The sequence below is a fragment of the Histoplasma capsulatum genome, genomic scaffold (genome assembly GCF_000149585.1).
Source record: "Histoplasma capsulatum NAm1 scaffold_4 genomic scaffold, whole genome shotgun sequence".
Lineage (NCBI taxonomy): Eukaryota > Fungi > Ascomycota > Eurotiomycetes > Onygenales > Ajellomycetaceae > Histoplasma > Histoplasma mississippiense.
Genome location: NW_001813979.1, coordinates 204,203 through 226,992, shown reverse-complemented (window position 1 = coordinate 226,992; position 22,790 = coordinate 204,203). Strand labels below are relative to the sequence as shown.

The window sequence follows — 22,790 nt, the reverse complement described above, 5'->3', positions numbered from 1 at the left end:
CTATAACTACAGTCCCGGTTCGCGTTTGCATTGACTGGACTGACAACGTACCTAGCTTTCTATTAAAGATTCAAGAGCAAGCAACTACCAGGATTCCATTCGAACATTTTGGCCTTCAGAACATTCGTCGCATATCTCCGGAGTTACATTATCTCCTTAACCTTCAGAACCTCCTTATCGTTCACTCTTTAGATGAAAGAGATGTACAATTAATACCTGACATGGACGTCTTACCAACCTCCGATGATGGATTCGATACATATCCACTTGTCATAGAATGTCGAACCGCAAAGGTGCAAAATCACATCAGCATCGATGTTCGATCTAACCCGGGAGTTATCTCACCCATGCAGACGCGGAGGATGTTAGATCAATTTTCCAACGTTGTACACCAATTATGCCAGGGCACTACCCAGACAACACTAGTCGACATCGTAACGATTAGCCCGGAGGATGCCCAGCAACTCATCCAATGGAATGGACACGATCTCGAGCCGGTCCACGAATGTGTACATGAAACTGTTACCAGAGCAGCTCGTACTCATCCTGGTTCTCTTGCTATATGTTCATGGGATGGCGATATGACGTACGAAATGTTAGATCGCTTTTCGAATCAACTCGCACGACACCTTATCAAACAAGGCATCCGTCGAGGAAATCTGGTCCCTCACTGTCTCAATAAATCGAAATGGGCCATTGTCGTCACCCTAGCAATTCTCAAAGCTGGGGGGGCAAGTGTCGCTGTCGGGCCGAGATCACCTCTCCAAACGTTGGCTAGCAATATTCAGACGCTAGATGCGCCTCTCATGCTGGTAGATGAAGAAAACAGATGTCAAGCGGAGAGTCTTGGCATTCCACTCATCACCATAAGCGAGTGCTTTATGATGAGCCTTGGCGATTCAGATCAGACGATTGACTCCGGTGTGCGGAGCAATGAACCTGCGTTTGTTGTTTTTACATCAGGAAGTACTGGCCAGCCGAAAGCCATTGTACTGCAACATGACTCGATATGCTATAGCGCTAGAGCACATGGATCATCACTTGGGATAGGACGCGGGAGCCGGGTGCTGCAGTATGCAGCGTACACATTTGATGTGAGCATCCAGGACAATTTCACAACTCTCATGCGTGGCGGCTGCGTCTGTATCCTATCCAAAGAGGCCCGGGTGAACATCGTGGACCTTATATCATCGATCAACATCCTTCAGGCCAATTGGGCATGTCTTACATCAACCGTCGCCAGTCTTCTGAAACCATCCGACGTCCCATGTCTCTCAACCCTAGTTCTTGGCGGTGAGCCCGCTAGTCAGGATGTTGTTGCGGTATGGGCGGGTCATGTCACTCTACACAATGTTTATGGCCCTGCGGAAGCTTCGATATGGTCTTCGTGCAATGAAAATCTCGGAGAACATAGCTTAGCTCTGAATATTGGCAAAAGCCTTGCCAGTCGACTCTGGGTCGCGAACCCGGCGAACCACCACAATTTAGTTCCTATCGGGTGTGTGGGCGAACTGTTAATCGAGGGACCTCTCCTAGCTCGCGGCTATCTTCACGACCCAGAACTGACCTCTACTAAGTTTATATACGACCCGTCTTGGGTCCTTCAGCTCGGTCTTGAGCAGCCTAAGCGTCTCTATAAGACGGGCGATCTGGTGCGATATCTAGATGATGGGTCTTTGATATTTGTGAGCAGAAAAGACAGTCAAGTTAAAATAAATGGTCAAAGAGTGGATCTTGGGGAAATCGCTCATCATTTGAAGTCAAGCATTCCATCAGAATTCGTATCCCAAATTGTCGCAGAATTCGTCAGAAAGCAATATCAGAACGACAGACATACACTAGTTGCGTTCCTCGAACAATTAGATGATGTTGATGAGTCTGAGTTTTGTGGTACATTTTCGCCTACATTGAAACGACAGATTCAACATGCACGGCATGTTCTAGAAGACAACCTACCGAGTTACATGATTCCTTCAATCTTTATACCGTTAGCACGCCTACCAAGAAACGCATCCGGCAAACTTGATCGAAAGAAACTCCAACAATATTTTATGAACCTCTCTTCGACTCAACTTAATGAGTTCATGCTATTAAGCGAAGTTAAAACAGAACCGAAATCTGCAATGGAGATTCAACTTCGAGATATTTGGACGCAAGAGTTGAAAGTTTCCGGACCCATTGGACTGGAGGATAGCTTCTTCGAACTCGGGGGAGATTCAATTAGTGCAATGAGGCTTGTAGCTGCAGCTCGTGATATTGGAATCTTCATCTCAGCGGCAGATGTCTTCCAATTCCCCAGACTGGGCAACCTCGCGTCGGCAGCAATGCAGTCAAACCTAGTAGCTGACTGTGATTACAGACCATATGATCTCTGGCATCCAGAAAGCCCAGAGACAATTGAGGAAATTGCAAGCCTGTGTCAAATCTCGAAAGATGAGATAGAAGATATCCTTCCAGCTACACCTCTTCAAGAGGGGCTGACGGCTATTTCGACCCGGAAAAAGGGAACGTACGTTTCACAAAGAATTCACAAGCTTGGTAAAAATACCTCAGTTGAGTTACTTATATCGGCCTGGAATAAAGCTGTTGAGGATCTTCCAATCTTGCGAACAAGACTTGTCACTATTGCATCGGGAACCTTCCAGGTCGTCGTCAAGCATGAACCCGTTTGGAATAAAGGGCCTTCTCTAAAACACTATCTTGCCAATGACATGAAAGAGCCAATGTTGAACGGTTCTCCACTTTTACGGCTAGGGCTAATTGATGACCATGGACGTGACGGCATAATAAATAAACTGTTCGTCATTACAGTGCATCACGGAATATACGATGCCTGGAGTGCTGCCAAAATTTCTGATTATGTATCCGCCGTTTACTCGGAGATACCTGTACCGGTAACCAAACCCTTTGGGCAGTTTATGCAATACCTAAATAAGATTGACCTTGCCGCAAATGAGGCCTACTGGCGGAAGCAGTTGAAGTCACCGCCAAATGTAGGATTTCTATCTTCCACACTTGCAGATACCAAGCATCAGTGTACGAAAACAGCTTCAAGGCAAATTAACATGCCTCACAAACCGCAATCCGTTACAATGGCCACAATACTCCGCGCAGCATGGATATTAATTCTGTCACAATATTCCAAGTCAGGCGATGTTATCTTTGCTATGACGCTTTCAGGCAGAGAGGCCCCAATAATCGGTGCCTCAGAAATAATTGATCCACTCTTCACAACGGTTCCAGTGAGAGCAAAAGTGGAATTGACAACACCAATTTATGAATTTCTCTGTGGTGTTCAAGCCCAAGCCACTGAGATGCTCCCCTTTCAGCATTTTGGGTTGCACAACATCCGCCGGCTAGAACCCGAAATCCAGGCCGCTTTGGATGGGATACGACACTTATTTGTTGTTCAATCATCACCGCCCTCCCAAGCTGTAGTGCCGTCAATTTATTCCTTTGAGTCAACACAAGCCTTAGACATAGGGTTCACAAATTATGCACTGGTTATTGAATGTTTAATGCTTGAAGGTATCACCGAAGTGCGTGCCATCTATTACGATGATTTGATATCTACTACTGAGATTCAATCGATTCTCGATCAGTTTTCATTTGTCAGCAACAAATTGCTAGAGGCATCTGGAGAGCAATACATGCTATTGTCAAGTCTTAATCTCCCGTTCAAAAAACAGTCAGGGCCCAAAAAGGTGCACAACCTCCATGCTGACAGAGAGTCTGGATTGGACATTCACAAAAAGCAACCGATGTCAGAGATGGAGTTGAAACTGCAAAAATTGTGGGCTGAGGAATTTGAGCTTAATTCCACATCTATCTGTGTCTCTAGCAACTTCTTTCACCTTGGCGGAGATTCTGTTAGTGCAATGCGGTTGGCAGCTGCGTCGCGCCGCTATAGGATACAACTCAAGGTCGCTGACATCTTCCAATACCCGACTTTATCGGAAATGGCCCGGGCAGCTACAACTGTGCGAACCTTACAAAAGCCTAGTGGGTACGACGGACAGGACGCTGTGGAACCCTTCAGCCTCTGGTTGGTTGCCGCTGGGGAAAGGAAAGATGCAATTAGCGACATAGCTGAACAATGCCAAATTGAGCCAAATGATATTGAGGATGTGTACCCTTGCACCCCTCTCCAAGAGGCACTAATAGTACCTCAGCAGGCGCCGGTATATGTGCTTCAGAAAATCTTCAAACTTCCAGAGGATCTTTCTGTGGGACATTTTAAATTTGCTTGGCAGAAGACCGTCAAGTCTAATCCCATCCTGAGGACAAGGATAATTCCATCCAGCCCTTGCTCCCTGCAAGTAGTCATCAAAGAGGATATACAATGGGAGTTGCGATCCTCTTTGAAGGATTACCTCAAGATGGGTATTAACGCATCATTTACTTACGGCGCATGTCTTGCTCGATATGCTCTCATCCATGATAAGTCAGGATTATATTTTGTGTGGACCCTCCACCATTCGATATATGACGGCATGAGCATAGCTCTATTGTTCAAACAAGTGTCTCGTATATATTCCCATGGACGTTCGAATTTGACTGTACCATTCAATAGATTCGTGAAATACCTAGCCAGTCGCCCTACCGACTCAGCGAAGCTCTATTGGCGTGGACAGCTTTCTGGCCAGCCCAATGGAGCATTCCCTCAGCCGTTGCCTCGGCAAGTAGATACAAATTATACCATACATGTTCAACAACACCTAGAACTGTATAACGCTTTGCTAATGGTTCCAGTGGCAGCGGTGTTAAGAGCCGCCTGGGCTTTGATTGTTAGCAAATACTCAAATCACGATGACATTATCTTCGGAGCCGCATTGTCAGGCCGAGATATCCCCGAAGAAGACATAATGAAAATGGTCGGGCCTACTGTCACCACTGTTCCAATCAGGGTCCGAATTGATTACCGTAATGCGACCGTGGCGTCATTCCTTGAATCTATTCATCAACAAGCATTGCAAATGGCACCATACGCACAAACCGGTGTCCACAATATCCGTCAAATATGCCAGGATATGCGACCAGCAGTAGACTTTAACAGCTTTCTGGCCATCCACCCGTCGTCGGATGACATAGAGGACTTCCTGGGACTCGAAGAGATTGTTTCTCCCTATCGCAAATTTGGAAATTTCCCTTTGATCAATCAGTGTCACCTGAAGAACTCTAATGTTCAGATCGAACTTTTCTTTGATTCAGCGGCCCTTTCCGAGATCCAAGGGAAGGCCCTATTAAATCAGTTCTGTCATCTTATTAAACAATTGGCAAATCTCCCAGGGAACACACCGCTCTTGGACATAGAATTTATTACACCTGAGGATACTCAACAAATCAATATATGGAATCAACGGAGCTGCCAAGAGGTGAAGGCGTGTCTTCATGATGCATTCCAAAGACAGGCGTTGAATTTCCCGAAGAATCCAGCAGTATCGTCCTTGGAAGGTGAAAACATAACATATGTAGAACTAGAACAATTGTCATCCACTCTAGCAAAATCACTCAATGATAGCGGAGTTGGCTCCGAGACAATGGTCCCACTGATGTTCCGCAAATCCCCCTGGGCTATCGTTGCAATATTAGCTGTTCTGAAGGCAGGAGGAGTATGCGTGCCATTAGACCCGCACCACCCTCCTAATCGTCTCCACATGATTATCAAAGACATTAAGGCAAGCCTGATCCTTGTTGATACTGATTGCTTTGAGCCAGCCAAATCGCTCCTCCCCAGCCAAAGGATTATTACAATTGACCGAGCCACTTTCAGGGCCCTACCCAGTATTTCACACTATGCATGCTCAACAGTCATTCCATCCAATTCCGCGTTTGTCATCTATACATCCGGTGCAACAGGTGTTCCAAAAGGTGTGGTTTTAGAGCACCGGGCAATTTGTACAAACCTCGACATGGTTGGTGAAGTTTACGGAGTTGGACCTAGTTCTAGGATTGGTCAATTTGCTTCCTATGCGTTTGACATTAGCATACAAGACATTTTCCTAGCCTTATATCGAGGAGCCTGCATCTGCGTTATTGATGAGAGACATCGCATTGACGACCTTGCGTTCGCGCTTCGGTCACTCAGAGTTAACTGGATGAATTTGACATCGACTGTCGCACAGTTACTGCAACCCGAAGACGTTCCAAACCTCTCCACATTAGTACTTGCTGGAGAATTAATGAGAGAAGATGTTATCGAGAAATGGAAACACGTCGCTTTAATCAATTCATACGGGTCTGCGGAAACCTCCATCAGCATTTCATTCAATCGTGGAATACAGCATGTCACTCAAGCACGCGATATCGGATTACCACTTAGGTCCCTTTCATGGATTGTGGACGAAGATAACCACAACAAGCTGAGCCCCATTGGGGTACCCGGTGAACTTCTCGTAGAAGGCCCTCTTCTAGCTCGTGGGTACCTTAATGATGAAATAAAGACTAGAGAGTCATTTATTGTCAACCCTGCCTGGGCCGCTGGACAACGCTTAAATGGAGGATGCGAACGTCGCTTCTATAAGACTGGGGACCTTGTCCGGTACAGTGACGATGGCTCTGGCTCACTTGTATTCATTCGTCCTGTTGACAACCAGCTAAAAGTTCGTAGACAACTGGTCGAAGCTGCTGAAATTGAGCATTACATTGCAATGGACTCTCCAGCATCATCTGGTGTTGCGGTGGCTCTTGTTCCTATTCACGAGGGAGAAACAGATACCGTGCGAGAAACTCTTGCCGCATTCATACGGTATGAGGGTCAAATAGATACGGAAAACACCTCTGATGTTCTCATGCCGAGTTCCGATGCCCTACGAGATACCCACAGTGCTCTAAGAGAGAAGCTCGCACAGATGTTACCATCGTACATGGTTCCGTCTTACTATTTTCCTGTTCACCGGCTTCCATTCACCCTTTCTGGAAAGCTAGATCGTCAGGTGCTTGTTGCAACAATATCAAGTCTAGGACAAGATGAGCTTCTGCGCTATGTACATGGCGGCGAGTCTATCAAAATGGTCCAAAACTCCACGCAAGAAACCCTTCGGCATCTGTGGGCTGAAGAACTTGGTGTCCCAGTGAAGCGAATTGGATTTGAGGATAATTTCTTTGCCCTAGGAGGTGATTCTGTGAGCGCAATGAGACTGGCATCGCGATGCCGTTCGAATGGAATTTCACTCGCTGCTCGAGATATAATATCGCACCCCTCACTGCGTGACATGTCTTCGATCATTGATCCCAGTCACTGCAAAGCCCCGAGGCTGGGAACACGCCTCCTTTCTCCCTTCTTCAAGCACCAGATCTAAATGCCTTTGTCCACGGTGCTATACTTCCACAGACTCTTCTTCCAAGTAACGAAATCACCGATATCCTGCCAGTTACCGAATTTCAAGCGATGTGCCTTTCTGGCGCTTTATCACCGTTCCGCTGGACGTTAAACTATTTTCACCTCGACTGCCGAGGAACAATAGACACTACTAGACTACAAGAGAGCTGGGCGAAACTCGTAAATACGTATGAACTCCTTCGCTCCATCTTCACTCTCCATGAGGGAACGTACTACCAAGTGATCCCCAAATTTTGGCATCCTCAAGTAGACATCTATGAGGCCGAGGGGGAAATTATATCTCTGAGTGATGATTTGGAGAAACAAGATTTACGCGACCCTCCATCTCTAGGACGGCCATGGGCGAAACTAGTAGTCATCAAAGGGTCGAAATTTCCCCAGCAGACAAGAATTATACTACACATATCTCACGCTCAGTATGACGGTTTATGCCTGAGTCGACTTTGGGACGATCTGGCGTCAGCATACAAAGGAGAAAATCTTCTTCTGCCGCGTCTAGGCTTTGCCGGCTATATGGCCATCGTTAACCGCCAAACCCATGATAAGCGGACTCTGGATCATTGGAATACGGTCCTGGAAGGCTCAAAAATGACAAATATCGTTGCGGGATCTGATGCTGCACCTCCTCTACATCTTTCATCGGAAATGGCTTTCTTGTTGACCCGCCAGATTCAAATACCTCATAATTATACCAGCCGCCTCTTCTCCGACGCAACCATTATAAAAGCAGCATTGTCTCTTGTTCTTGCCCGTCTCCGAAACTCGAGTTATTTACCCTCCGCGTCTGTGGCTGGCGCCGATATCATCTTCGGAGGTTTTGTTTCTAGTCGCAACACGTCTGTGGGGATTAGCCAGGTCTTTGGTCCCTGTCTCAACATCCTACCCATCAGGGTACCATTCAATCAACAAATACAAAATGGAGCCCAATGGACATACTTAGATCTCTTGATATACATTCGTGATCAACAAATCGCGGGTATTCCGTTTGAACATGCCGAGTTTGGCAAGATAGTGTCCAGAAAAAATGTTTAGTTCCTACGTCCAGCATCAAAACATAGATTCTCGCAGCACCGTTCCCCTTGGGGATGCCATATTTGAGATTACTTCCTGTGGCGCGGAACGAGATTTTGCAGACCTTGTTGTATTCTCTCAACCTATTCGCTGTAGGCAGACAAACCGTGAAATCAGCGAGAAGCGGAGCGAAGTCGACGCCATCGCCCCTAGCACCATAGACATTACGATTAAATATGCCCGGGAGAGAGTCCCAGTGGCCCTAGCAGACGAATTGTTAGACGCAGTCTGTTGTGAGATTTATGCGATTACCAGCGCACCGGAAAAACATCTCAATTGATACGAGAGATGATATGAACGTTGTGTCAAACGTTGCCCGTTGTCCAGCATACAGTGTCAAATGTACTTTTAATAACTCCATGTAACAGTACTCTTTTCCTTATCTTGCTATGTCTTTGTACGGAGGCCGGTTTCAAAAGTTTTAACTTAACATTAGAAGGTGATAACTATAATTTTTATCTTGTATCTATAATGATATATCTCAGCTACTTGAACTTCATTAAAGTCTTGTTTAAGACCTGATGAAAATATATTTCTAGTTTGTCATAGATGATCTGAACATTTATACCTAATGATATTGTCTAACTTTATAGATTATTGGATATTTGTAGTATCTTTAAGATAGATCAATGTTCTATCTAAGTCGAGTAGCATCACAAATTTGAACAGTCACTCTCAAATCGATGATGAAGAAAACATTCTTAAAGTAGATTCTATTTTCTTTATTCAGTACATTCTCTTTATCTAGAGCATCAGATTAGAAAATATCAATATCAGTGATCTTTTAATGTACTACAATTATTTGTATTATAATCACTGATGAAGACTCTCAATTGACAAAGTTTTCATCAGTTCATTGCTGATCAAATCAACTCAGCTCAGTGCCTGATTAAACATAGTCTTTAAAACTGTTTACTGATGAAGAGAAAAGAATAAAGCAGCAGTCTCATTATTGAAACTATAATCAGAGTATGCTGAGATATTATAAAGTAATTTAAGTACTTGTCCAGACATTAATATATCCAAACATAAAATCAACTCGGTATATGTGATTGACACTGATAAACAATCAGATTTAAATGATATGATTATAATTATATGTTCTAAAATAGCTTATGAGTAAATATTTTGCAGGAAGTGTAAAAGACCCTTCTCTCTAGAGGGTAAGAGAGAAAAATCAGTCGCCATCCAAAATATAAAGCACAGAAACTCCTATACCGGAGCGGGGAAAAAAAAAATTCACAAGGTCTGTTGGTTAACTACTGTGTAGAGCTACTGGGAGAACCAGCATTACTTAAGAAGGGGGAGCGCTGCAGGATAACTATAATATATAAAGATTATATACCAAGTAGAATATTAGAGTGATATATTGACAGAGGCGTCAATAAATAATAATATCTCAATATTCAAAGACAGAAGAAATATAAAGAAAATAAACCCTTCGAGATAAATTATACATAATGTGTAAAAGAGAAAGTAAACGCAATTAATAATTGAACGAAAATGTTGTTAGAATTGTGCGGTGATGAGTTCAATGAATAAGAGAAATAAAAATGTAAACAAAAAAAGCGCCTAAAACATTGTATTTCACAGTATTGCATCACATTTTTAGAGACAGGCAAAAAGGTGACTGTATGGGTAAAACGATGGATAGAACAGGAAGAATGAAACTCAATTCAATTAAGAAATCCTTTACAACCAGTCGAGCCACAGAGACAAGGGATTCTATCATCGCTATCCCATTCCCGCTCAAATTTATAATCGTAAGTAAGTTCTTCATCTGCAATTCGGCTTCAGTTAGTTCCAAAAATCCCGAATCCGTGCCAACGCAAAATACATTCGGACAAAAGACAAAGACAAAAGAAGAAGAAAGGGAGCATTGGGGCTCGCGCCACTAACCTCGTTCAATATCCCTCAACGCATAAATTACAATCCTCTTACTCCCATCCACCTTAATAATCTTCGCCGTACAATTTGGAGTGCAACTATGGTTAATAAACCGCGCAATGCCACCCCTCTTCGTCGCATCAATGACCGTATTCTCATCAATGCGGAAGAGATAGCTGCTCCCAATGCCGCTCTTGAGGTACCTCCGCTCGCGCATATCAGCCACCTGCTGCCGGACCTTCTCACCGACATACTCGATAATCATGTCATTGGCAGATATATTCTCCTCAGCATACAGGCCCCAGTTGTGAATGGCCGAGCGCGCGAAACGGACGGGCTTCTTACGTTTCTTCAGTTGGTTAAAGCGCAGCACGTCGCCATCGCCGCTCTGCATCGGCAAGGCCTGTTTCTGGGCATTAATGTCGGCAATGAGACGACGGTTGTTGACTCGGGTGGAACGGGAGGTGGACTTGGATATTGTCCTGGCAGCAGCGAGTCGTGCGGCTTCTGCAGCGGCGGCTTGGGGATCTGCCTTTGCAAGAGCCTCGCGTTCTTCGCGGGCCTTTTGGACCTTGATACGATGAGGGAGGTACTTCGATTTCTCAGATTCAAGGATTCGTTTTCTCCCTTCGGTGCGGGCGCATCCAGTTGAGTTGGGGAGGTAGTAGCCGTTGATCTTAGTTTCGGTATGGACAGGTCCCCTTTCACCGGCACGATTGATAGCTTTGATTTCCTTTTGTTTCCAGGCCCAGGCGGAAAGGTTTCCAATGTTAGAAGGTGGATATTCTTCAAGCGCTTCTCGAAGGAAGCGGATATCCTCGTCGTCTTTGATGAGGTTTTGCCAACCGTCGAGATCCAAGATGATAGTTTCATCATCCTCGACAGTAGGCCTGGGGACGTCTCTGGAAACACCCCACTCGACTTCGGGCTTTGTTTCCTCCAAAATTTCACCAACACCCACCTCGATCAATTTCTCTTCCTCTATTGTTGGAGCTTCGATCAGAATATCGTCTTTCGAAGGAACATGGTCGGTGCCTTCCAGTTGTTTCAGTTTAAGTGCCTCCCGCTCCTCAAAGATTTGCTTCTTGGATTTCTTCATCCTGCGCTTCTTGGCCTTGGTCAAAGTCACTGGCTCGATAACTTTTGCAGCTTCCTCAACATCCGACTCAGCCTCTCTAGGCTTCACTTGCCCATCAGGCTTCGCAGAATCAAGATCGTCATCCTCTTTTTGTCTTTTCCGCGCTTCGAGTTCTTCCGAAATCCTCTTTCTTTTTTTAGAAGTAGGCGAAAGGTCGATAATAGTATGCTCGAGTTCCTCGACGGTGGCATCTTTAATGGCCTTGAGATCTAATTGCTGCAAGTCAACTTTGGTAGTCACCGGTTCATATCCAAATTCATCTTCATTTTCCGAAACCGAAGTCATGCTCATACGACTAAGTGGTCGACTGTCCTGTTCCTCAGTGTCTCGAGTAAATGAAGTCCTTCGTTCATCATCTGACTCCTCGCCTTCGAGCTGTTGCAGCCGATGGTAGAGGGGTCTAAATTCCTTTCGCCTTGGCGGCCGTCTTCGCCGCTCATCCATAAAGGCATCGTTAGCTGTCTCCAAACCTTGCGATTTGCGGATACGAGGGAGGGAGAGGATATTTGAATGGCCAAACGGCCCGCGACTCCGTGCTAAGGACTCTGCGCGCGAATCGGGAGTTCCAATGATAGCATCGTCGGAAGTGTCAATTCGGAACGCGGGGCGGACGTTGCTCTCAGGATCAGAGATTCCCAGTTTTTGTCGCTTAGCAGTATGGCGACTGGGATCGAGGAAATCGTAGAGTGCTGGGGCAGCTATCCTGGACTTGACATCTTCCAGGAGTTTGTCTCTTAGTTCAGAAACAAGAACACGAAGTACTTCCCGAGAAGGATCGAGATCCGCAGCACGTAGTTTCTTCTCCTCCTCGATATCTAACTCATCCTCCTTTTTCAGCCGCTCCCTCTCAGCTTTCTCCCGCAGTTCTACCTTAACACGTTCAGGGCTGGGGCTGCGGATGTAGTTTGGATTGCCATATGGCTGGCTCTCCATGTTCATCACATACGTAAATAACGCGGTCATATGGCACATCTTGTAACATCGCTCAGTCTCCTCTTCCCCCCGTCGGGAATTCTCAAAAATTACATAATATCCGGTTTTATCGCAGCGCACAGACTTCCAATTGAAGAGTTTTAACCGTCTTTCCAGATGAGGAATCGTAGTACTAAGTACGGGGACATAACAGTGGGCGATGAATATGTAAGGGTCACGTTTAATTTGACTGAGGATTGGGGTTTCTTCGATGAGCGAAGGGAGGGGAGGTTTCATCATCGTCGCTCGCGGGCCTTCTGGTATAGGTATGTTCGATTTTCGTGATGGGCCCTTGGGCGCTGTAGGGGGCGGAAGGTTGTTTTGCTCTTCCGGTTTACTCTTCTCTTTCATCACGAGCGGGGGGGGCTCTTGTTGCTTTTGCGACCACCCAATAATCCTCTCAACGAGCCGGTCGCTGACCACACCATCACGATCGAGACTGACCATTATTCGACGTACGCCAATACGCTGTTCCTTCTTGCACTCCAGGTACGCTCTTCGGGCAGCTTGCGCCGCTAGGAGTGGCCCGCCTCCACGAAACATTCTCGAATCCTTATACCGTATAGAGCAGACACCCAGAAACCGACCAGTGTTGGGATCCGTCTTATTTTTGATTTCTGCGATATCTCCAAAGCTAGAAAAGAGGGCGCTGATCGGTGCTAGAGGTGTTAGAGGGTCGTAGCCAGTCACTACAATTTGGGTCGGCGGACCGGGGCCAACAGAGGTAGCGGGATCGTACGGCCATGGTCGAAGAATATAGGGCGCAGGGCGATATTTTGTTTTCTGCTTACATCCGGCGCCACGAGTATAATTGGCAATGGCAAGGCGAGGGTCTGCAGGCGGAACTTCATTCTCTGCGGTCCCGAAGACTTGGTATTGAGGTTTCCTGCGTTTTTCCTTGGATAAGGGCTTGCGCTCCAAATCAGGGTCATATGTCAGCCTGTAACCCTTTGGTCCATCTCCTGCCGGTCGAGCTTGGTTTCGTGGGTTGGGAGGGGTCTGAAGGGGGGTGGTGGCTGTGGCTTTGATGTCGTCAACAAAGCGACTTGTGGGCCTTATTTCGCCAGTTCCAGCATTTGATTTTTGGCCCGACGGACTGCCAATTTTGCCCGAGGGAGACGAATTTGCATTGGTTAGAGGGGTGAGGGCATGAGGATGTATTATCCCGTTAGAAGGCGTTAGGCCAGACTGGGGCAAATTGGAGGTGCTGAAGATAGAAGAGCCCGTGCTGGTGGAGCTGGACGAGCCGACACCGTTAGCATCGCCGGGAGTCACATTTACATCCTCGCGAGCAACAACCACGGCAGTGGATTCATCAGGTGTAATATTGCTATTGCTATTGGTGTCGCTGTGATTATTGCTGTAGTTGTTGGTATCGCCTCGGGCATTGTTGCCTGAGGCCCTGGTAGCCTCCGCACCAGGGGCAGCAGGACGACCGGCGGTGGAGGCTGCGAGTGCCGGATTGGAAGGCTGGGCATCATCATCGTGTTTAGGCTTGCCTTTTGGTCGATCCTGGGCGGCTTTGGAGGAGCGCTTCTTCTGGAGGACTGAGGGAGCGGTTGGGAAGAAGTCTGCGAAGCCCGCCGAGGCGCGTGACATAATGGGTAGAGAGATATGGCTAACAGCCCGATACCGACCAGAGACAGCCCGCAAACACCATCGTTGACAGTTCGGACACTAGCTCGAGACAGCTCGCATGCAACTGAGTTTACTGGGACATTCGCTGCCTCCAGACCATAGGGATTAATGGGGGGAGGTGTAGGCTCAGGGAAAGGCGACGCGAAAATGGTGGGGGAGAAAGGAGTGAGGAGGACGCGCACTGGAGAAAACCGGAGCAGGAGGGAGATACAGGATGCAGGGAGGAATAGAATGAGCCAACACGTCGTGGTCGAGAACGGAGTACGGAGCAATCGTGGTGCTGGCGCTGGTGGTGTTGTGTGTGTGAGTGAGAGAGTCCGACGTTGGTTGACGAGAGAAAAGAGAAAAGAGGAAATTGGCGGAGGCTGAAATAAATAATATTTAGAAGCTCGGCCACCAACACACACACCATCAATCACCATCAATTCTCAACTATCAATCATGACAATGGCAACGGCAGTGTCATCCGTTGGACAGCAACCGCGTCCAATCATCGAGCTATAGCTACGCTCTTCTCGCGACTGTATTTGCCAACTTCCTCCTTCGTTGTCGTTGCGGAGGTCATGTCCTCAGAGATACACTATCTCCACCAGCCCCAATCGCCGCCGTGAGTAGCCTTGGAAACCATCTTCTAGTGCAAATGGCTATGATATCTTTGTCAAGGAAGATGGGGGTTTGTTTGATGCATGCTGTCGATATATAATCAGTGAACCGCGCAGACGATGAATCTGATATTCTCTCCCGCCTGTCCCGGAGAGCAATCAATTTATTCCATGCACTCTTCGCAATGCATGGCCTCTTTTCGTGCGCCGGTATCCATATATTGATATCCCACAGCTATGCCACCATGCTGCGGTAATACTTCTTTTGATGGAACACCGATCTCTCGTCGTCTCCATCATATCCGATCCGTGCGGCGAACACCGACCGTGGATACCGCAACCTGCGGTCGACAATCACCAAGCCAACACAAAGACCCGGCTAAACCTTGACTATTCGATCCTATATCCGATGGCTGTCTAGATATACATGCTACCTTTAATGACACCTGTTCCGACTGACAATACAAGGTTGTTTTCCTTGGGGGAAACAGAATAAATAACCAAATGATGCGCACGAGACCTTCCGCTTGGATGGCCATGGCGCTGATTCCATAGATGATAGTTACAACACAATATTTAGTTAAGCGACAAAGTCTCCTTCCGGAAGAATCTGCAGGTTATGCACGGTACCATCTCTTATGTCCTACCAGGTCTGTCCAGAAATGGATTTACTACGAACCAGTTCATGGTTGTTGGGAGAAAATCATCGGGGGTTAAATCTTCCCACTCTCCAGATCCCTAACCATACATTCTAATGAGTTCAGCGTGAATTTTTACCTGCAGATATCCTCGGCATTATGTTATCTATCACTACGTTGAACCATCTCCATCTCCATCTCCATTTATGACAGCCGCGTGAATCGGGTTGAGAGAGATAATGCGACAGCTTATCATTTCTAATCCTCACTTTAAGGCACTGATGATTTTGGCCTCACCTCTTGATGGGCATTCTCACATGAAATCGGGTATCTGGATATGAATATACGGGTAGTCGGAATTGGAACATACCGAGAGAGGGACGGGACGACTGAACGGTATCGCGGATTATGTGGAGCGTGACGAGTCGTAGCAGAAAGGATATTTTTCATTTCCCTCCACTAACCAACTGGGCCTCTGGTATCTGGAGGGAAGACGACAGTTCTCTCGGGAATCAATGGAATCTGGCTGTACGCTCAGCACAGAGTCATCCATCAATCAACACCCTTTTTGCGTGCAGTATCCGAAGGCGAAGGGAGGAGGAATTGGAGAGCAAAGAGCCTGCATAGCCTCATATCACACGTAGCAAATCATTTTCATGATTCCCGCGCTGTGCTGGAGTTCCGCCTGCTGTGAAGGGTACGATCGCCATTGTTCCTTTGACAATCAAACTTGAAGTCTCGCTCGCAAAGGAGGCTTGGCTTGTGCTTTCGTTGCTGACAAATCTGCCAAGCTGAGCCGTGGCCCGTGCACACCCACATGTCACAGCTGATAGAGAAAAGTTGGAAAAGTACTCTCAGGCCTTGAGGATTAAAAAAAAAAGGACGATGATTGCAAGCATGCTTCAATAGTATATCGTTATAAAAAAGAACGGTTGCTGAATGAGTTCGTAGTGTTGACAAGATAGCAGGTAACTACTAACTAGATATCAAGGTGAACAAGGCTGAGAATTTAGGAGGGACTTTGAATGGAATCAATCAGAAGGCATGCTCTGCTCACTGCACACCCAGAAATCCAGACAAAATCACAAAGTGACAAGTTCACATCGAAGAGAAGACACAGAGTACAGAGTATGAAGCAGCCTATGCTCATTTCAGAACATAGCTCTTATTGGTCGTGTGTAAATCTCTCCATTTTAGCCCTCCCTTATGTGAGTTATCGTTTTTCTGAAAGGGGTCCTCGATACGGACGGAGTACACATTTGAAGCATACGCTGTATCCCGTCCAGCAGCTAGCCAACCAGCCAGTCCTTTGGAACGTCACGAAACGTGGGGATTTGCTATGAGAAGACAGGCATCAGCAGCCAATGGAGAGCTTAAGCCCTGAGCCGGTGAATCCACTGGTGGCCGAGTCAACACTGGCGCTGAGGCTAGGCCCGAGCTAAAATCCAGCCAGGCAAAGCAATGAGCGTAGTGACTGTGGTTAGCTTCAGGCCCCGGGCCGGGGCTCCAGGAGTCAGACGTCAGAAGTCAGAATAATCGCCCTAGTGGCTCAGGGGCCGGGGGCCCAGCGGGCGAGCTCTTGTTGTTGTTTGGTCGCCGGCTTTTTTTTTTCTCTTTTCTTTTTTTCTTCTTCCCTTCTTATTTCTCCCGCCTTTACCCCTTTTACACATTCGGTTTCCTGTTCCTGTGCCTGAACCATAACTGGTTAGCCTGGTGTCAGAGGATGATAAGGATAATGAAAAACACATCGTTTGTCTACCGCATTCATGAATGGCAGACAACGAAGAGATAAGAAGAATAATAATAACAGTAGTGCGGTAATACAATATAACAGTAAATGAATGAAAAGCATCAGATGCAAACCGTAACCATGTAGTCGAACCATTTATTCTCATTGTCGTGTGTTGTCTGTCGTCGTCGTCGTCGTCGTTGTTGTTGTTTGTTCTCCTGATATCTCTCTGTTGTCCGCTCTCCGTCTCCAGCCTCATCTCAGCCTCCTCCTCGTCTTTTCTCCATCAACTTCATCTTCTTCTCCTGCAACCTCCTCACAACAACGACAACAACACGCTCTCCTCGACTCTCTCTCTCTCTCTCTCGCCTGGAGTTGTCTGACCTGAGAGATCTCTCCGCCTGCCCAGCTGCCTGTCCGCCCTTTTTGCTTTTGCTTTTGTTTTTGTTTTTTTTTTTTTGATCCTTGATCTGTCTCTTCCTCCCATTCTGGCCGTTCGTCTGCGTGGTAACATGATATTTCAGTGACAGCAACTCATTTTCAATCAGTCGATCACGCAATTCCAAAACGCTTAGACACACTTGGACACGCTGGAGGAAGTTGACGGTGCACCAAAATGTAACTTTTTCTCTATCTTCATCCAGTTTCCCCCACCTGCACTTCTGATGCTGTGTGCCTCTTGTTTCTTGAATAACTCCTCCTTTGTGTACCGGCGTATCCGTTTTATAAATTCAAAAGACCAGTGAGATGTGCAGTGCATGGACACCTTATCTTCTTTACTGTTTGTTGACATCTGCAGGCCAACCGCTAACGATCACTTCACAGAACATATGCAAGCCCCCCCTTTCGATGCTCCAGCTAAACCTATTGTGCCCGCCTGTACGATCGCGCTTGGGATAGATTTTTCAACCCCTTTATTCCCTACCGCATTCGCATCTGCCTCTGCTGCCCTGCATCATTTTGCATCGGGCCCACCTTAGCCAAAGATCCACGATTGTATTTAGTCACCACACACTTCTACCGTTCATGGACACGACAATTTGTTACATTAGTGGTTATTCCGAGCTCTTTGGATATCGTGCGCGGATTCAATAATATTTCTTCCCCCCTCTCCCTTCCTATCCTATCGCCTGTGTCCTCTTGTGTCACTATTTCTCCCAAGTAGGTGACTGCAGGTTTGCGTTTTCTCCTCTCGAATACTCTAGTCTCTCTAGTCTGGCTACACAAGGCTTCCAAACATGACTTCGACAATTCCACAGCTGTCACGACCCTCCACAAATCCTCCTACCACTTCTCTCCCTCCGTTGCCCGTTTCGAAGTCAAAGAAAAACACCATCCTGGCGCATTCGGAAAATCCTAAAGCTCCTTCGTCCACCCTAAAACCCTCGAAACTCCGCAAACCGTCTACTTCGCCCCAGCCTTCTGCGTTGGCCATGCCCCAATCGTCCAATGCTTCTTCTGGCGTCACTGCCCCAGGATCTCCCTCCGTTGGTCTCGCCCCGGGCAGTCCTGATAAAACCCTGCGTCGTGCGGTCAGCATTGCCGCCTTTCCCCAACCCCCTAAAACGGGAAATCGTCCCTCTCTCAACTCGAGCACTGCTTCACTCTCCCAACTTTCGACCAAATCACGATCCCCAGACCAACCGAAACAAATCACTCCTTCTAGTAGTTTACGTCTTAAGAAAACGAGACCTTCTACTAGCTCGGGAAATACTTTCAAAGGACCTCCTACATCCAGAACACCCAGCCTCTTGAATAGCAGCGGCGATGGGAAGTCTATTCCAAATGCGCTAAATGCTAGAAATTCCGAGGGTCATTTCAGTATTCCCTCTCCACCGCAGAGCAGGAGCTCATCGGCCCAGGGATCCTACTCAACTAGCGCCACAACCTACGATGAGGTCGATGAAGGCGGCCGAAGGGGTCGGGAGGAATTCGACGCTACCTCCGGTAATGGAAAACGTTCCTCTAAGGGAAAAGAGTCAAAAGGAAATGTCATAGTGAGCGTCAGAGTTCGACCGGATGCGGGCAACCCAGAAAACTCCCAATCCGATGGAGAATGGATGGTCGATGGCCGAAGATCGCTTGTGTCCCACCGTGGAAAGGAATCGGGTGATTACTTTTATGGTAAATTCCCTCGCAACAGTTGAACCATTATGAACTATTATTAGTAGCAACACTAACGTTGTCTACAGATAATGTATTTACAGCGCATGATGACAATGCTAGAGTGTATGATTCATGCGCGAAGCGTCTTGTTCGTCGGGTCATGGAAGGCTATCATGGCACCGTTTTCGCTTACGGAATGACTGGAACTGGAAAGACGTTTTCGATGCAGGGCACTGCTACGTCTCCAGGAGTTATCCCCCTAGCTATTACTGACATATTTTCCTACATCAGGGAAACTCCACATCGCGAGTTTCTACTTCGTGTCAGTTATCTGGAAATTTATAATGAGAAAATCCACGACTTGTTGTCACCACCTCCTTCTGGAACAGGCCCTGGAGCTGCCCAACAGGAGGAAATCAAGCTGAGAGAAGACAGCAAACGTGGTGTATACGCCTCGCCTTTAAAGGAGGAAATCGTACAAAGTCCAACCCAGTTATTGCGAGTTATTGCGAGGGGTGACCATGCCCGGAGGACCGGAAGTACACAATTTAACGCACGCAGCTCCCGGAGTCATGCCGTTGTGCAAATTGTGGTGGAAAGTCGAGAACGAGCTCCTGCAGGGAACTCTTCGCAGGAGAAGCGTACTGCAATAGTTCCGGGTGGAGTGCGTGTTTCAACCCTGAGTCTGATTGATCTTGCAGGGTCCGAACGTGCCGCGGAAAACAAAGAACGGAGAACCGAAGGTGCTCACATTAATAAGAGCTTACTTACTCTAGGCACGGTCATTGCCAGGCTTTCAGTAGATAGGGATAAAAATGGCAACCCCACTGATCGAGATGGAAAACATTTGCCATACCGCGATAGTAAACTAACCCGGCTACTACAACCTGCTTTATCAGGCAATTCTCTTGTCAGCATCCTTTGCACTCTTCAAATAGGATCCAGTGGGAGTGCCGCATCTGCCAATTCTCACACGGGAGAAACATTGAATACGCTGAAATTTGCAGCCAGGGCGAAGAACAACATTGTCAGCCACGCCAAAAGGGCTGAGGATGCCCTGGGTGGCGGCGCGGGAGATGCCGGTAGTCGCGTTCTTTTGGAGCGTTATCGCATGGAAATCCAATCACTCAGATCCCAACTTGAAGGCCAAGCGAAAGCTCAAAACGAGAAGGAGGAGAAATGGGAACGGAAGATGCTCGAGAAAGAGGCAGAGAATCGGCATGAGGAACAGATGCTAGAAATGCAACTCGCGCGGACTGCACTCAAGGAGCGAATCGAACATTTGAACCGTTTGATCTTATGCTCCAAATCAACTGGTGTGAATTCAAATGGGAATATCTCTGCATTCGGTAGGAATTCAGGGATCTCTGTAGGAGGCAATGAGTCTGGCATCAGGTCTATTCGATCCTCGGCATCTCAGTCAACTTTGGGCGCAAATGGTACCGCTCTAAATCGATCCGCCTCTATGCTTTCAATGCGAAGCCACAGCGCAATGGCTTCAACGCAACAATCAAACTCCTCCCACTTTGCCAACAATGAATACGAGGACGACACGATGGGCGAGTTTGCCGATGGGATGGCAAGTCTCCAGATGCAAGTCAACGCGCTTCAAGCAGACCTCACCGATAAAAACCGATACATCTCAACCCTCGAGCGGCGACTTCTACAAGCTCGCCGATCAAGTCATTCGCGCATGTCCATGGGATTTTCTCATCTCAAAGGTGCAATGGCATCAGCAGATGACGCGGAGGTGATGACCTTGCTTCGCGAGAAGGACATGGAAATATCAGAATTGCGTATACAGCTGGATGATAAAGATAGAATGGTTGCAGCGTTGCGTTCAGCGGCGCGCCAACGAGACTTCGCGCAATCGACGCCAGAGTCGATACCTCCCGAGGTAAAGCAGAAACCAGGTCATCAGAGCGTCGAAAGCAATAATAGCAGCTCAATTAAGAGTGGAGTTGGCACTATGGGGACGATTAGCCCCGTTGCACTCCTATCCCCTGTGAAGATAGGCGTGACGGAGAAGGAAAAGCAAAAGGAAACCGAAGAGCTGGAGAGAAAAGAGGAGAAGGAGAAGGAGAAGGAGAAGAAACGAAGAAGCGTTGATGAGATGTCGCGAATGCTTGATGAGATGATCCAGGATAGGGTCGAAAGCGGTCATTTGGTGAAGGGGACCAGAGGTAGCGTGCGGGTTGCTAATGGCGACGGCAGGCGACAATCGTCCTCCGGATCGAATACTGTACCCGGAATGAGCGCGATGGTAAGCGCCCTTCGCGGCTCAGCCGCAGATGTTCCATCCTCATGATTTTCTGTTCTCTCTCCTTTTTTGTTTTTCATTCCTTTACCTTTTGATGTCGAGGCCGAGTTGGCACCAGGGATGAAGAGGATCCTGTGATTTCCTCCTTGCATTCTCACCGCCTTCTCTCACCTTACAAGGTCCCTCTCCTGACGGCATTCTACGAGCGTCTTCGTTTGTGGCTGTACATCTTTTGTTGTACCACTCTCATCCCCCCTTTTGTTGCATGTTTGTTCACGTTCTTCATCATTCCCACGTTTTTTAAACCTTCCTTGTATAGTAGTAGCTTCTGTTTCTCTTCTGATACCCATAATCCTTGACGCCGCCATATTTGTTTTGAAAACATTTCTTTCAATTACTTACCACTTTTTTTTTGGCCTCACTTCGTCATAATTCTCATCAACAATGTCCATTTTTCCCACAAGGACTGGTTTGGTAGTGTATTATGCCTTTTCTTCTCATTTTCTCCTTCCTTCAATATTGGTCACTTCTTTCTCGTCTAACGTAAGATTCCAATGGGCATATTTTTTCTTATGTGCAGCATTTCATTACGACTTCGCCTATTTCATCATTCTCGTGCCAGCCATAGGATTTCTCCTCTTCATCTTCTTCTTTTTCCTTACTTGGTTTTGTTTTTTTTTTTTTTTTTTTTTTTTTTCCCTTATGTTTTTGGTCTGTCACTGTTTATGTAGCTAAACTTACCTATCTTAAATAATGCGGAAACGGGAGAATGAGAGACAAGAATGGGTTTAAAGATGCTTATCTCACCATATTTACTCTGTCTTGCTGTGTTTGCTTTGCAATTTGCTCGCTGCTTGTTTTCCTATTTGTTTTATTTCTTCCACTGTTGACTGCCAGCTGGTTCCCTACAATTCGTGGAATCGTGTAAAACCGGGTGCCTCGTCGGCTCTTCCATGATATCGACCTCTGCGGGATCTGTGGAGTGAACAACCTTGGGATTGTCATTCTCCGTGTCTTGTTTTCAGAATGTATTTATCGATTTCTTTGCATCAAAGATAAAACCGTTTCCAGCCGAGATAACAATACACATAACGCCTTCAATTTGAGCCCCTCCCTCCGCGATATCTTGTTTGGAACCAGGACAATCGCCAAACCAATCCCTGTTCGGAATACAGTACCGCGATGTTGTCGATTGCACAGATTCCCTATGCATTTCGGTCTGCTCTCCAGTGCCTCTACCGCTGTAGTACATGGCTCTGGGTTGGTCGCCTGGAGGTCGTTGGGCACGACAGCATTGAGGAAAAGTACTCTGTCAAGTTTCAGCCTGATTTATGTCCCCGACAGTAATAACAAAATAATAAAACCTCAGACAGAAATCGGTCATCATTCATAAAAATAAGGTAAAAT

At 46.9% G+C, this 22,790-nt stretch overlaps 3 protein-coding genes across 3 annotated transcripts; 2 read left to right on the top strand and 1 right to left on the bottom strand.

The window, feature by feature from the left end:
* Positions 1-221: 221 nt before the first annotated feature.
* Positions 222-8,374, top strand: HCAG_04085 (hypothetical protein; the record flags this gene model as incomplete). Its single annotated transcript, XM_001540195.1, has 4 exons — positions 222-3,539; positions 3,756-5,612; positions 5,679-7,124; positions 7,334-8,374. The coding sequence occupies 4 exons, from the start codon at positions 222-224 to the stop codon at positions 8,372-8,374; spliced, it is 7,662 nt and encodes a 2,553-aa protein (XP_001540245.1).
* A 1,715-nt stretch (positions 8,375-10,089) lies between these two features.
* Positions 10,090-14,009, bottom strand: HCAG_04084 (hypothetical protein; the record flags this gene model as incomplete). Its single annotated transcript, XM_001540194.1, has 2 exons — positions 10,090-10,193; positions 10,313-14,009. The coding sequence occupies 2 exons, from the start codon at positions 14,007-14,009 to the stop codon at positions 10,090-10,092; spliced, it is 3,801 nt and encodes a 1,266-aa protein (XP_001540244.1).
* A 4,246-nt stretch (positions 14,010-18,255) lies between these two features.
* On the top strand, positions 18,256-21,431 carry HCAG_04083 (hypothetical protein; the record flags this gene model as incomplete). The annotated part of the gene is made up of 2 exons (XM_001540193.1): positions 18,256-19,141; positions 19,210-21,431. The coding sequence occupies 2 exons, from the start codon at positions 18,256-18,258 to the stop codon at positions 21,429-21,431; spliced, it is 3,108 nt and encodes a 1,035-aa protein (XP_001540243.1).
* Between the last annotated feature and the right edge of the window lie 1,359 nt (positions 21,432-22,790).